We start from the raw sequence: 15,804 nt of genomic DNA, 5'->3' as shown, positions 1-15,804 counted from the left end.
AACAGAGACACAATTATAGCTCAGTATTCCTCCCAGACGTTGAGACTGATGAGTCAAACCTGACTGAAATTTTCTGGCTCAGTTACAGATGCAAGTAAGGTGTTGATGGAGGATCCAGCTTTTCTGCAGGGGTGATTAATCATTCAACACAATAATTAAGTTTAAAGCTGTCTGTATCGACTGCCGTCTTGCAGCAGTATCTTCGATAGCAGTTATCTGTTTACTTAAAATGATGCGAGATGCAACATTTGAAAGGTCTTTTATACTCTGACGTTCACAGTCTCAGAATCAAAATGACACAACATGTCAGCATTTGTACACGGGGCTGTAACAAACGGTACGATATGACTTTCATGAGGAGCTCCATGAATGCATGAATGAACACTCAAATCAAAGGGTGGATCAAACAATACGTGCATTTCCAACTGACTGCTTTCAAATGACCACAGAGACTGCCTCTGAAATCTCAATGGTCACTTATCCATCTAGACGCTTTGATCTCCAGGAGCGGTGGGGGAGGTCTGTGTTTGAACACGGATGTGCGCTTGGACTGACCTGTCCCTCTTGACCTATTTCACACCTACACACATTCGTGCACGAGATTCACAACAACTCTGGGCTGCAGTCCCCGACCCTCCCCTCGTCGGCCCCTCTTCTCCGATGAAAAGAGAATGAAAGAACCGACGCTGCGAGGGAATGTTTTCAGCGAGATTGGAGATGATGAAAAGAGTGCAGGCATGGAGGGAGACGTGATGGGCCCATGCACTGGCTCTTTATACAGATACAGATGTTTCCTTGTCCAGCTTGTGTGTTGGCTTGCACTACCGATTGAGCAAGTTATTTCTGTCATTGGCTGGCTACACATAATCTCTGAGGGGCAGGCTGCCAGGTCATATTGAGACATTAGTTTGATTGCAAATTTTGCTCAGAATGAAGATGAAATCACTCCAACGGGGAACAAATACTTTAAAAGTTGCGAGACAGTATAACCTTAATGACCTGTGAGGAAACTGTGGTAATGAGAAGAGCCATGAACCAAAGTCCGCACATGCAACACCATTCACTCACCAACCCACTACTATTGATCAACGTACAGGGGTGCTGGTCTTGCCGGTGAGAATGGTTCGAGCCTTGGCCTTGTTCATGTTGAAGTTCTTGAGGTAGGCCTCGTAAATCTGCCGTGCCAGCGTCTTCTGGTCGGCTACCTGGGGGTCTTCCACATCCCTGTCCCCCGTTACCATCTCCGCCTTCAGCTTTAGCTTCTCTGATTGGGGCATCCGACCAAAACGGATGGCTGTAAGCAAAGCAGACAGAAAAGTCACACTAAGATTACAGACCTTACGCCAGTATAAATCTGTCAGATCACAAATTAAATTTACAGTGAAACAGATACAGCAGAAAATGCAATAAATGCAATGTAAATGAGAGATTAAATATTATTACTATAAACAGAGAAAAGTGCTGTATGAGAACAAAGAGAGGACACAGGGTGCTTTAAAACAAACCCAGTTTTGGAAAATGTAAAATAGCTTCAGCTCCATAAAACCACAATAATGACTTATTCAAAACGCTGACATCTGGAGGAATCATTTTCAAAATCTGTTTAAAGACACCCCACTGAGTGAAATGAATCCAAGCCAACCTATCAGCAGGGAAAAACATTTAATGTATCCAGAAAATATTAAACTTGTGCAAACAAAGCTTGTGGAGCAGTAGCTATGAAATGTTCAAAAATAGCTTCACTGAAAACATAGAAAGCAGAACTGTGCTTGCTGTTTTCATGACATCTGGTGCCAAAGCCGTACTTCTCCAAATCTATGCATCTGAGGACAGTTTTTGTTGTTGTTTCTAAACAAGACAATCTTACTTTTTCTTCACAAACATCCTGTCATAATCAGCAAAGTCTAACTGGCTTGGTTTAAATTTAAACCCTCGACCACAGACAGACCACTGACCGAGACTTGATGTCCACCACCGTTGCTACTTGAATCTGGCATTTGTTAACGTCAATAAAAAATAAATGACCATTACAGTTGGACCAAAGTGCACCCCCAGGCTTTCATTTCAAAGTCAGAGAAGTTACATCCTTTTTTTCTAAAGATTACTAATTTATTTTGTCTCTAAAACAAAGACCGCAGCAGCAACTAGACCTACAAACACAGCCAGCACCAGAGACGCACACACACTAACTCCTGTATAAACTATCTTCCAAAGAAAGAGCAAAAGGTCAGGAAAATACAGACCAGTTTGCCATAGAAGGTGCTTTTCAAAGACAGAAACATCACCTGACTGCTTCAGTTTCACACATGCAGGCAGTCTCATCCTGGCAGTGAATGCATACAAAATTACTTCCAGGAGTGCAATAAAAACAACACTTGGCGGAGCCGGGAGGTGGCCTGAGGTGACCGTGGCCACCTCGGGCTAAAGTCAGCGGGTTGCTTATTTTGCTGTCAGTCCTGCCCTGACACAACTTGTGCACTGCAGACAAATATGTGGAAGTTGTTTTTTTTTCTGGAAAAGGGCAGGAATTTCATGAGGCTGCAGGCACTGAGACCAGAGAGTGTTGGGTGTTTGTGTTTTTAAGGCAATGAGCGTCTTTGCTTCATGATGAACAGTTAGACGAATATGGACAGCAGAGATTATGCCTGAATTCTGCTCAGCAGTGTTGATGAAATAAAAGGAATTATTGTTTTTAATGAATAATAAATGCCTTTAAACCTTACTTGGAAGAAGGAAAAACCAACAAACAAACAAAAAACGTCCCTTAGCGGTTTTCTTTCGATACACATAAGTGCCTCACCACACAGAAAGACCAAACAAGATATTTATCTCTACTGGCCTCAGCCTGTCCAGCTCTATGAAAACTATCTGGCTCCGTCACTGTTTATGAGATACAAATTCTGACTAAATCTGGGTCCAAATATTCCCTTTAATTAAATCAAATAGTGGTGTAGTATTTCTGGTCTCTGAAAGACGATCTGTTCCTTAGCTGAAGCAACTGTGGATACTAATAAGTGACATGAAATCCAAAATATGCGGTCCACTCAGTCACCTCATTTAAACTGGACGAGACAAGAGAAATCATTATATGCAGAATTCTTTTGCAATGCACACACGTACCAAAAATGAAGACCATGAAAATTGGATTAACACCCACAAACATGTACTGAATTTTTGGCCCCATAAAAGTTCTCTACTTCAAAGGTAGATACACTTTGTCTTTATGCTGTGGGGGAGAATTTTTTAATGCAGGTTTCATGCCAATAAAAGACAATAAGAATGGAAACAGGACTTAATAGAAAAATGTTATTATCATGAATGAGCATAACAGGTTACTACTTATTACAAGCTGTGTGTGAACTGTGCTTCAACACTATACCGGAGTTGTTTTTCTACGAGGGGAAGCCAACATCTCTCAGACGGCCTGATCCCATTTGACTAATGAGATTAGAGGTGAACTGTTTTTAACCCCTCCTCGCCATTTAAATGGGCACAAGCTGATGCACACACACACACACACACTGCTCTCTGAGAATCCACCACCCAACTGAACCTGCCGGCTGTATTTACGAGACCATAAAAGCATAAAAAGGAGATCTGATTTCCCTGTTTTCCAACGAGCCGCCCAATGCTGAAATAAATCCAGGCCAACTTGAGCAGGACTGAGCCGGGATGAGATACCGAGCTCGCAGACAGCATGAGGGCCCATTAGATTACTGCTCGCAAAGTGGATGGATCATCTGAAGCTGGTAAAGCTCCACAGCGGGCGCATGGGCAGGAGCCAAGTCTAATTAAGATGAGAGGAAGTGAGTGATGTTAAGCTCGGCATAAGTCCATTTCCTAAGATCCAGCGTGAGGCGATGAGTCTGTGACTGGAACAGGGAGGGGGCTAAAGGTGGGAGGTGGACAGGCTGTCATACCATTAAATCATCTGTTCCAACGGCTCATTTATGGAAGACTCCAGCCATTAAACACCTCCGTCACCACGCTGAAACTAATCATTGTTCTGGAACTTTTATTGTCTCACAAACTGCCAGAACGTTCATGGATGTCTTTATTACAGTTCATCCTGTTAGTACATGAGCTCTGAGGTATTATTGAGTTGCTGGATTCATGAAACATGCAATTACTCGTGTGGTGTGTGCTATTAAAAGCACTTTGCTGGGATGTTGCTGATACGGCAAACTCCAGGAAAGAAGCCAGTAGTTCCTGACCTTTTCATGAAGGGACCCCTTTTCTGTAATAGAGTAAACTCATGACCCCTGATTTAGTGACATATTTCATGGCTTTTTTATTATATATTCAAAGCATAACAATAACAGTACATAGCAGCTGAGAAACAGTATAATTAACCCAAATTGTGAACAAAAACCCTGCACGAAGTTTGCGAAAAACGAGTGATTTGGATGAATTTTGAGCCGATTATTTCCTGTTAAACTTTTTATATGATTCTCTGACTGTGTTATGTTTTTTAATTTCAAAAAACAATCACACATACGTAACAGCAGTGTAACGCTCCATTGATCTGGATCGATTTATCGATTAAATGATCAACAGCCCAGTGTTTTCGATGCAAAGTGAAAACATCGATCCATATGGCCATCTTTAGGATACGCTTTTATTTTGAAAGTCTGTGTCACCGTCAAACAGCGGCAGGCAGATGGTAAGCAGCCGAGAGACAGACGATGAGGATAACGTCATTTACTTGGGAATAAATCAGCAGTGGAGTGGAAATATGCAGTATGTACTTCTCACTACAGCAACATTAGCTGCTCTGTTTTAACAATGTTCGGCTAAAAAAACTTGCGTGCAGACTGAAATTCAACCGTGTTGTTTTGTCGGGAGATACAGCGACTTAAACCCACGGTAAGTAAGAAAAATAATAACATTACATGTAATCTGTTAAGCTACAAGTAGAGGAAAAAGTCTGCTAGCGGCTAGGCCAATTTATGCAGGGTTAACATGCTAAAGCTAATGAGCTGAATTTGATACTTTTGTTAAATGAAGTTGTTGTTTCATGGCTGTTGGGAGAAGTTTGCCTTCAGGGTTTTACACCAGATGGACTTGAAGTTTTATGAAAAACATGATGGTTTTGGTTAAAATGAAAAGATTCCTTTCTAGCCAGGAAACCCTGAAGGTTAACTTATCCCATGTGCTGTGTTATCAACACATGTTGGACAGATATATCGGATTCTATGTTCATGAATAAAACAGAGCAACCTGTTATAATTAATGTTACAAAAATGAATGCCAATAACTCACCGTGCTTCATTATAAACCACATAATTGACCCATGGCTAAGTCCCGCCCTCAAACGCAATAAACCAATCACAGTGCGTATAGCCATTCCCATACACTCAGACATTCTCTGCCTGGACGTCCATTGAAATGCATTACAGAAAGTCAGTTTTGTTCGGTTTTATGAGATTTTTCGGAGATTTGAAGTTTAAAAATGGTCAAACGGTGTCAGAGTTGCATGTACCCCATGCAGCTCTGACACAAGGTATCCTGAGAGGCTGGGCGACAAGGTTATCCTGTCGCCCAGCAACATGTGGTTGAGATGTGGTTTAAAGTGTTTAAATACACTTTAAACCACATCTCAACCGAGAAAAGTGTCTCCTTTGGATAAAGTTGTGTGGTAACGTTAGACCACAACATCAACTTAACGTGAATAAGATTAACAATGATGTCTACATCTGTTCTAAGGTAAGTCAACATTGTGTTTGAGGCAACATATTGTCACTTTGCTGGAAAGAAATATAAAGTTATCTTTAACATCTCTAGCTAACGTTAGCTAAAGTTAGCCTAACGTTAGCTCCTAGCTGCGTTGTTCATCATGTCACCTTGTTTGCTGGGAGTTCATTAGCCTATTTTGTTCTAGTTTTGTACTTTGGTGATCGAACATCATTGTTAGCTGTTGTCCAAAGGGCTCTAGTTAAGCTAACGTTAACTTCTGGAGCTTAGCTTCATTAACTTATCTGTAATGGCAGAGATAACAAAGGTTGGCAAACGTTATGCTGAATGATTCAGTGTAAATACTGTAGCACCAAACTAACGGAGAGACACTCTTGGTAAAGATGGTAAAAAGGCCGTTATCCTTTTCTCATATTCTGAGCCAAAAACCTTAACTTCAGTGGCACTTTAACTTGTTGTCTTTGATGGTGACGGCAACAAGATGCGGTTCACAAGCGTACACTGTGACCTGTAAATTTTGGCTTGTAATTTAAGCTTTTCATCGACCTTCTCAACAATAAAATGATGAATATATCACTCCAATGCATAGTTTAGGCCCTTTTGGTTACTTCTCAATGACATCTGATCGTTACGTCCCCAAAAATCATCAATTGCCTCCTGCGAAATGCCATGTACTGTGACACCTGCCATAGCACCGGTCACTGAATGTTGATAGTTTGTCTGGCTTAGCCATAGGTCAATTTTGATGAGTGAACAAAACTTTCTATGTCTTACCTTTTCTAAAGATATCTGAATGTTTATTCAAAGTTAAAACTACCAGTTGGATTGGTTGTTATCGGGGAAAACTCATAGGCTCTGAGCATTTTTGCTTTTGTATGCTTTTTAAAAAAAAAAGATGCAGAAAATGCAATAAAGAGATTTTTTTTTGGTGAAAAAAGTTTAAAGTGCTGAACCACTTTAGTAAGAATATCAAGTATCTTCAGATCCAACGGTAAAATCAATTGTCAATCGATACTAACAGAGCAACAAAGCTCCAAAATTAGCAGTGCAGTCGTCTTCAGACCACCAGACCCTAAAAGATCAGGTTGCGCTGGTCTCAAATCACCTTCCTCCCCTTCTACGGTTACATTTAAGCTCATGAAACTCTATACACATACACCATAAGAGGAAGTGAACCTGACAGAAATACTACTGCTGTAAGGCACTACCATGTCATCAAAATCTGGGCTATGCCTTAAGGACGGCTCTTAAGTCACTAACCCCACGGGACAGAATAAAGACGCACAGTTCAGCCTCTGCATCCTCAAGTTCATCGCCAGCAGTATGGAATATCTGCACAGTTTGCAGTGTCTATAAGTAACCACACAGATCGCACTGACATTTTTTATCCTTCTACTAAAAATACACCTCTCACGTCATTTCCAAAATCTATTTTAGTGCTTGTTTCCTGATCAGGACTTTGACCTTGAGCAAAGGTCAGCGAGCTGTGCTGTATGTTAGTGAACAACTTTCACCAGAATCACTAACACTGACCTCAATAATCCTGTACTCCAAACACAGATAAGCAGTGCAAAGGTGAAAATCGGATGTGAGGCTTCTAAGGCAGGCGTTGTTGTGTACAGATGTTGCATGTGCAGGTGTTTTCTCTGGTAAAGTCAAAACCCAGACTGAGATTTTAAAAATAAACTCAATAGATTTTGAAAATACTGCAAGGTTTCTGGAATATAGTCGCAGTTATAAAAGTGTCACAATACGGGGTTCCCACACATTTTCATGGACAAAACTTTAAAACTTTTCCATGCCTTTTCAAGGACCCATAGTAAAATTTTCATTCTGGAAAAGCATGCACCTCATTGTCTGCTGCACTTGCCGGTCTGGTTACAGTACTCTTCTACACACGCTCACATGCAAGAGAGTCTCACTTCCCATAACAAACACCGTCACACTACGTCATACATACATGTAACATCTAAAAGTAGAAGGCTTAGCTGGTATAAGTCATGGAAAATGAAACGTGCAAGTTTTCCATTCGTATCAAGCATCAAATTAGATGTTTGAGTTCAGTTGCCTGACTTGACACTGCACATCCTTTGATGCAACTATAGCTGATCGCAGTGTCGATGCTGAAACCATATATCGTGCAGCCTTAAGAGCTGCATTATGTTAACGGCTAACTTACAGAAAATAAATGTGCAGTTATATTACGTGGACGGTTACCCCCGGAAGATTACTGTAACAATCAATTTCATTACAAACAACAGAATTCCATGACTTTTCCAAAACTTTCCATGACTTTTCCAGGCCTAGAAAATGAGATTGTGACCATGACCATGGGAACCCTGACAATATTAGCGCAATCACCTCTATTACACATTTCAAACACACATATAAACTATTTGATGGAAGGACATACCTGCAACCACTGATTTAAATCCCATGTCCCATTTTACTCACTCCACTTCAGTCCTCTACTCTGCATTGTCTGTGTAGCTGCCCACGTTTTCATTCTGTATTGTAATGTGTTTTTGTTGCATAACATGAACCTGCTGAAAATCATTTTTTCAACTGAGTGGGGCCAGTTTTAACTTTAACACGATGATACTTTTAATTCCTTTCCTGTATAAATAAATGAATGAAAATGAAATGAAAAATACTAAAAACACAGTTTCTCAAAACAAAAGTAATTATGAGAGTATTTCTTTAATTTTAAAGCATTTGATCAGCAAGAGCCCACCATCAGGAGAGGCAAACCAGGAACATGTTTGGAGCCCCTTCAAAAAAACTGGGGATAAGAGCCCCCTGACTATAAACCTCCCATAAAGGAACTATACAGTGCACTGCCACTGCCCCAAAAACCTCCTAAGTAGAGACCTTTCTTGCTCCAGTATTACAGCTGGATGTTCAAATGTAGAGATGTGTGTATGCACATGGTGGTATTTATTATTCTCTAAAAGAATAACTGGAATTTGAGCAAGCAAAATTTACCAATTCACTGAATTTACTGAATGCATTTTTATGGGGGCTTGGGGGGGCTCAATGGCCTCCTTGCCCAGAGCCCCCCAAAGTCTAGGATCGCCACTGTTGACAGAAAACAAATTAATTCTCTACTTCATTCTACAGCTTCCTCCCACAGTCCAAAGACATGCAGGTTAATTAGTGACTCTAAATTGTCCGTAGGTGTGAATGTGAATGTGAATGGTTGTCTGTCTCTATGTGTCAGCCCTGTGATAGTCTGGTGACCTGTCCAGGGTGTACCCTGCTTCTTGCCCAATGTCAGCTGGGATAGGCTCCAGCCCCCCATGACCCTCAAGAGGATGAAGCGGTTATGAACATGAATACATGAATACATTTTGTACGTATTATTTTTCTCTCAAAATAAAACTGACTGACTTAAAATATAAGAAATGTGTTTTTTAAATCTCAGATTTCACGTAGAAACACAAATATACACCATAAATAACAAAGAGGAAAAGTATTACTGCTGTAAAATACAGTGCAGGCTCTTTTCCAGTGACAAAATAAATACAAATACAACACGCTTTAAGTTATTGGATGACAAAGTTTTCTATCATGAGATAAATTAGACATTTTGGATTTTTAAAAATGTGCTTTGTTGATTTTCTGTCTGTGCAGCAAAGTCGACTGCTAGTGTGCCACGAGGGTTTTTGTGTGTCACATAATCAGGTGCATAGACTGACTTGGTCATGTGACCTCCCTACTCGTTCGCATATCTGCAGCTAAGAGGGTTCAGAGGGTTCAGCTATGACAAAAATGACACGACTCCAGCACGGCAAAGGGTGCAGCAGACCATGAAACTGCACATGAATGAGTTGTAGAACTGGGTGGTATGTTTCTGAATGCGGGGAAACAGAGATAGTCCAGATGTTTTAACGGGTACAAGTTAAAGACTGGTAAGATGAGTCTTCAGTTGGAGACTTGCCTTAACATGCAACTTAACACTCAGCTGTGGTGTTAGATTTTTTATTCCTTCTAATTATGTGTGTACGTGCCTGTTCAATCTTTCTTGGCATCTACTGTGTGTTTACAAGTAACAAAAACCATACATGTGTATGTGTATGTGTGCTGGGCTTGAAGCACTGCCCAGACCTGCCCTGCAGGACTTACCGTTGTGGGACATGCCCACCGACAGGCACTTCTGGAAGCGGCAGTATTGGCACTTGTTGCGGTTCTTTTTTTGGATCTTGCAGCGGCGCTCGCACTTGTCATACTCCAGCTTCAGACGGATGGTCCGCCGAAAAAAACCCTGAAGGAGAAGAGGGAAAACATTTAATTACACTTAATACTTAGACAGTTATTTTCATAATTGAGACATGAACACTGCCAACCAGTTCAGTCAGACAAAGAGTGAAGCATTCCTGGGAAAAATGCAACAGCAAATAAAACCTGAAATGTAGCAGAGGCAAGTAGATTACCTTTTAATAAACTCTGCTGTTATGAAACACAAAGATTATTTTTAGAAAGGCAGTTATTTATTCCCATATGAGCGCCGCGTGACAATACCAGACCCACAGTTTCACCATCAGTTTCTTCTCGCTTACACAACCTTGACAAAAAGAAACATCTAACTTTGGTGAGGAACAGATGAAGCAAGTGGCGTGTCTGCGGTTGGCTGCAGAGTGGAGAATGGCCTGGGGAATTGCTTAATAACATATTTAGCCATACTTAATAGGAAATTGCAATTTTATTCAAAACTGTCACCCAGTGTGCCAAAGTACCCACACACCCACAGTCATTCAATACAAGATCACACTGACACGCTTCAACCACGTGAGCGCATGTTAAGTAACTCTGACCGACTCGTACCTGCTAACCTTAAACCTCACGTGCGAACACATATATACGCTCGTAAAACAACAGTGACAGGAACTTCAGGCCACATGGGCTTCATGAGACGCTGCCTGCGTCCACGGTCATAAAGAACAGGTGTACAGTATCTCTGTGCGACACAGAGCTGTTCCACGACTAAGTAACAGGGGGATACAATGCATGAGGTGCATATGTGTGTCTTTTAAAATGGCTGACATATTTTTTCTTTGTGCTCTTGTCAATGGATTGTAGTGAGCCAGGTTCTGTCATGCACCATTTGAAATGCCATGAGAGTCCTAATAAGGCATGTAAGCAGGGTTTTTGAGCATTTAATAATAATAACAATTATGTTTTTCTCCAGCTCTAATCTACTGGCAATGGAAAAGGAATCTATCGCCTATATTTAATGGGTTTTCCTGTGTTTAAAAATCCTGTATATCTGCACTAATTTTGGTGGAAAAGAGGTGTTTGATTGTTTCTTATTTAGTAATGAATAGGTGACACAATGGTGTAGTGGTTAGCATTGTCGCCTCACAGCAAGAGGATTCCTGGGAGGTTCGAACCCCAGGATGGGGGAGTCCTCCTGTGCAGACTTTGCATGTTCTCCCTGTGTCAGCGTGGGTTTTTTACTCCAGCTTCCTCCGACAGTCCAAAGACATGCAGGTTAATTGGTGTCTTTAAATTGTCCGTAGGTGTGAATGTGTGAGTGTGGTTGTCTGTCTCTATGTGTCAGCCCTGTGATAGTCTGGTGACCTGTCCAGGGTGTACCCCTCCTCTCGCCCATGTCAGCTGATATAGGCTCCAGCCCTCCTGCGACCCCTAACAGAATGAGCGGTTATGGAAAATGAATGAAGGAATGAATATTTAATGTTGCACAGAAATAACCATGTTTTCAAGGTTCTTTAAAGCCCCTACAAGGAACTTTCATTTTGAGTTGATTTTGGCGACTCTGTGGTCAAAAGCGGTAGTGTTTTGCCAGAACGAAGCCTACATTTCCCATGAGCTCTAGCGTGTATTGTCGCTTACCTGGCTCATGCATGTGTTTGTTTTGGGGATGAATGAAACAACAAGATGGGAAAACTTTACCCCCGCTCCTATCGCTAGATCGCTAGCGAACAAAACATTTATCCTGAAGGATTTCCTGACTTCCCGAGGATTGGATTTTCTCTGTGTGACTGAGACGTGGCTGACTGTCGGTGAGTCCAGTGCTTTCACAGAACTTTTACCCAATGATTGCTGCTATTTTAACTCCCCGCGGACGTCGGGTCGAGGAGGAGGAATAGCGACTATTTATAAGTGTCACTAAATGTAAGCAGCTAGGTAAGATGACGTGTGCCGTCTGAGTGCCGTAAATCGCTTCATCCTGGAAGAGACCTGGTGCGGACCCGGAGACAGTTTCCTAAAGGTATGGATATACACTATATAGAAATAGCTTATCTTCACACCGATGGTCTCATTTGCTGTTGTAGGTCACGCACAGACATCAGCAGAAACGAGAGACTTTTGCATATCCAGTTAAAAGTTCCTTGTAGCGGCTTTAAAGGATCCGTTTGAACCAAACACCTGGTCGATACAGGTGATCACACAGTCATGTGATATTTTCAGTCTTCAAGAGTCACAGAAAAAACCTTTAACACTACATTAAAATACTTACAAGCACACAGCAGCTTTACTGGATACTGAGAGCTGAAGAGGACACAACAGGTGCATCCACAGAATTCTGGCCAAAGAGCACTGCTCTGGAGCGCTGTAGAGGCTTGAATGTTAAAGCGCATACCACTACCTGTGACTAACTATCCTGGTTCACTTTAAAGTGGGAGGCCTGCGTAGCTTTTCTCCTGTCTCTCTCCTCCTTTCCCATCACCTCGATTCTGTCAACCTTGACATAAAAGATGGCCGCTGCAATTCTGGAGTAGCCGTTGAAATGTGACAAGCCTTGCTGGCCCATTTTGACACGTATCCAGCTAATGTTGCAAGAAGGGGCTTCACCATTACCCTCTGGCACTTCACAGGTCACTTCTGATACATGCACTTTTATTGACTACCTCCCAAAGGTCGAAGAAGCTAAACAAATTTGCCTTGACTTCTGTGATAACCTGTTGTTTTACAGCTCTGCGTGCACAGGTCGGATAGCTTTGACATTGACCTGTGGACCCACCAAGGCCTTTGTCCAGTGTAGATATTTATTTTTTTATTGATGCATTGGACGCACAATCACATACATACAATATGTCCATGGCTGCATTATCACTGAGACATAATCACTTTCCTACTGCACACACAGATACACTTCAGTGAGCGCCTGCCTGAATGTGAATGTTTATGTAACAGCATGTTGACATGATGGAGTTGCTGAGTTTATGTATCACTTCCTGACATTCATACTCCCACTGCTGTCTTGGCTGATACATTTAGCCGCACTGAGTGGATTTGCAGTGCGGAGGTGTAGAAAATTCTCTCACTTCAGCTTCTTTCCCTTCAGGGAGTGATAGAAGATACGAATATTATATAAAATAATACAGATACACGACATAGGCTCAACAACACACACACACACACACACACACACACACACACACACACACACCTCAAGTTGCACTATCTTTGTCCTTCGGTGCCTCTTCACTTTAACAGCCCTGGGTTGTTCTTCAACATGATTGGTAAACAGTTAACTCAAAGATTATTGAGCGACCACGTGTAAAGGGGCTTTTAGAAGTTGTCATTAGTCACAAGACACATTGAAGAAAGTAGGCCAGACATCCAGAGGCAGTTTCCTGAAATTGGTTACTGTGGATTCAGAAGGCTGTTTGTGATTCTCAGCTTGTCTGTGCTTGTGTGTGGCTGACTTTGGGAGGAAGCGATTGATGGATATTGACAGAAATATTGACTGAGGGAGAGAAAGCTGTAGTAAGTAGAACAGAGATTCAGTCCTCACAATAACAAGACCCAGCTACTCAATTACTGATCCTTACGTCAGTCTAATCTTCACAATGTCTAATGTGAAATATCAGGAATAAAAACATAAAGAATCACTTGTTTGACTGCATAATTGTGAGTAACATTCGTCTCACCTTGCAGCCCTCGCAGGCGTGGACTCCATAGTGGTAGCCCGAGGCTCGGTCAGCACAAACCCGACACTCCAGATTGAGCGACGAGGAGGCAGATGAGAAGTCCTCCTGGCCCGCCGCCATCCCATAAACAACCGATGACGGGCTGGATGCTGGCGTCAGGGCATCTACGAAACACAAGCACATGGGTTATTAAACGTGTCATCGCGTGACTGCCACTGATTAATACACACATTTTAACCACTGCACTGACAGCCAACTAAAGGATAACTGGTGATGTTATGTAATTGTTCTCATCGTCAACAAGTCCCATTAAAAGACCAAAACCAGCAATGAAGTGATTCTTCTTCCATTCTTGTTTAATCAAAAACACAACGATGAGCCACATTGTGGCAACGGATGGCATATTTCGTCACCATGACTAACGTGCCCCATGTAGTTTATTTTGAGTCAATCTCAAATACCCCATCCTACTGTTGGTAATACTGAAAATAATCCCCTGATAGATGCACTATATACTCCTGTAAATTCAAAGCATTGCCCACCTTATCTGTTCAAATGTTTTTAAGTTTTTATAAAGGGTAGATTTTTGCCATTTTTGCAAAGAAAACCACAAATAAATCAACATTTTTTCCTGCTGTGCACAAGACAGATCCAGTGGTGAAACAGCATCTTACGCAAGAGCACCTTAAAAGGATAGTGCACCCAAAAATGAAAATTCAGCCATTATCTGCTCACCCATATGCCGAGGGAGGCTCAGGTGAAGTTTTAGAGTCCTCACATCCCTTGCGGAGATCCAAGGGGAGAGGGGGTAGCAACACAACTCCACCTAATGGAGGCTTACAGCGCCCCAGATTAAAACGTCCAAAAAACACATAATTGAAACCACAAAATATCTCCATACTGCTTGTCCGTAGTGATCCAAGTGTCCTGAAGCCCCGACATAAAAAGTTGTTTAGCAAAACGTCATTTGAACTCTGTTTTTAGCCTCATTGTAGCCTGTAGCTCTGACTGCCTCTCTGTGCACATTTCAATTATGTGTTTTTGGACGTTTGAATCTGGGGTGCCGTCAGCCTGCATTATGTGGAGTTGTGTTGCTACCCACTCTCCCCTGGGATCTCCACAAGCGTTATGAGGACTCTAAAACTTCACCTGAGCCTCCCTCGGTATATGGGTGAGTAGATAATGGCTGAATTTTCATTTTTGGGTGCAATATCCCTTTAACAGTTGTTTTTGAGGTTTTTGTGCAGTGCTGGCCCCTCTGACAGTACCACATGGTACAATCACATCTTATATATATGTATATATAAAATATATATATTGTGACTGGACGCTGGCCTCCACATGGACTACAACCATCAGGGTGCCTCAAAGAAGTGGTTATCGGAACATTAAACAGCAACTAAAACCCTGTCCCCTGATACTGTTCTAATGTTTGAATATGGGGAGCTGCCATCCACAACTGTTGTAGCTCTATGGATTTGAAACCAACAAGCATGGCCATTACACAGTGACTGGCCAGGTGTGTGTGAAGCTACTTGCCAACCTTAAAACTTCAAAAATAGGGAGGATTTCAAAACCAAAGCTGGGGATCTAGGAGTTCCTTCCCCAGAAAACTTTGTTTCCAGCACTTCCTGCTACTTCTGAAGAGCGAAAATAGCAAAATAATAAGTACATTGGAAAAGTATTTCTATGTAAAACATTCTAATAATTCTTAGGGAAGAATCACGAATTATTCGTCCCTCTTGCGTGAATCCATGAAGTAATAATCATCAGTTATCATTAATGAATTAATTCTTTCACTCGTTCTTTTAATTGCACCAAGCCAGCCCCATGCTTGACAGAAAAATCATTGCAGCTGTTTAATGCATGCCCCTTTCCTTTAAAATGTTCGAAACAATGAGAGTTCTTCTTTCCTAGATATATGAAATTTGCTTGAGTATTTCTTTCTCTTAAACCCCTTTTCCACTGCACAAACTACCTGCTAACATCTGGCTTTTTAGTGTGATGGGAAAGGTTACAATCAGCTTTCACACCCAGGTCAAAGGACTCTGCAGTAGTCATGAGTATTTATTGGCTTTAGCTCTGATCGGCATTGATAAAAACACTACGTGAAGGCGAACGCATTGTTTTTAGCCCCTCAATGCAGCACCACAAAATACTGTCTGTCTCCGCCCAAGCAGCATTTAAACATCGATCCAAATTAGTCTGCACT

The 15,804-nt window shown here is 41.7% G+C and overlaps 1 protein-coding gene across 1 annotated transcript in view; it reads right to left on the bottom strand.

The window, feature by feature from the left end:
- Nucleotides 1–15,804, bottom strand: part of pparab (peroxisome proliferator-activated receptor alpha b) — a 50,801-nt gene that overhangs the window by 9,402 nt on the left and 25,595 nt on the right. Inside the window, exons 3-5 of the mRNA XM_049574358.1 lie at nucleotides 13,593–13,756; nucleotides 9,820–9,958; nucleotides 1,095–1,294 (exon numbers count right to left, since the gene is read on the bottom strand). Coding sequence (XP_049430315.1) covers nucleotides 1,095–1,294; nucleotides 9,820–9,958; nucleotides 13,593–13,756 — 503 coding nt within the window. The remainder of the gene's footprint in view (nucleotides 1–1,094; nucleotides 1,295–9,819; nucleotides 9,959–13,592; nucleotides 13,757–15,804) is intronic.

The sequence above is a fragment of the Epinephelus fuscoguttatus genome, linkage group LG4 (genome assembly GCF_011397635.1).
Source record: "Epinephelus fuscoguttatus linkage group LG4, E.fuscoguttatus.final_Chr_v1".
Taxonomy (NCBI): Eukaryota; Metazoa; Chordata; class Actinopteri; order Perciformes; family Serranidae; genus Epinephelus; species Epinephelus fuscoguttatus.
The sequence above is the reverse complement of the archived record's forward strand: the minus strand, read 5'-3'. Positions and strand labels throughout refer to the sequence as shown.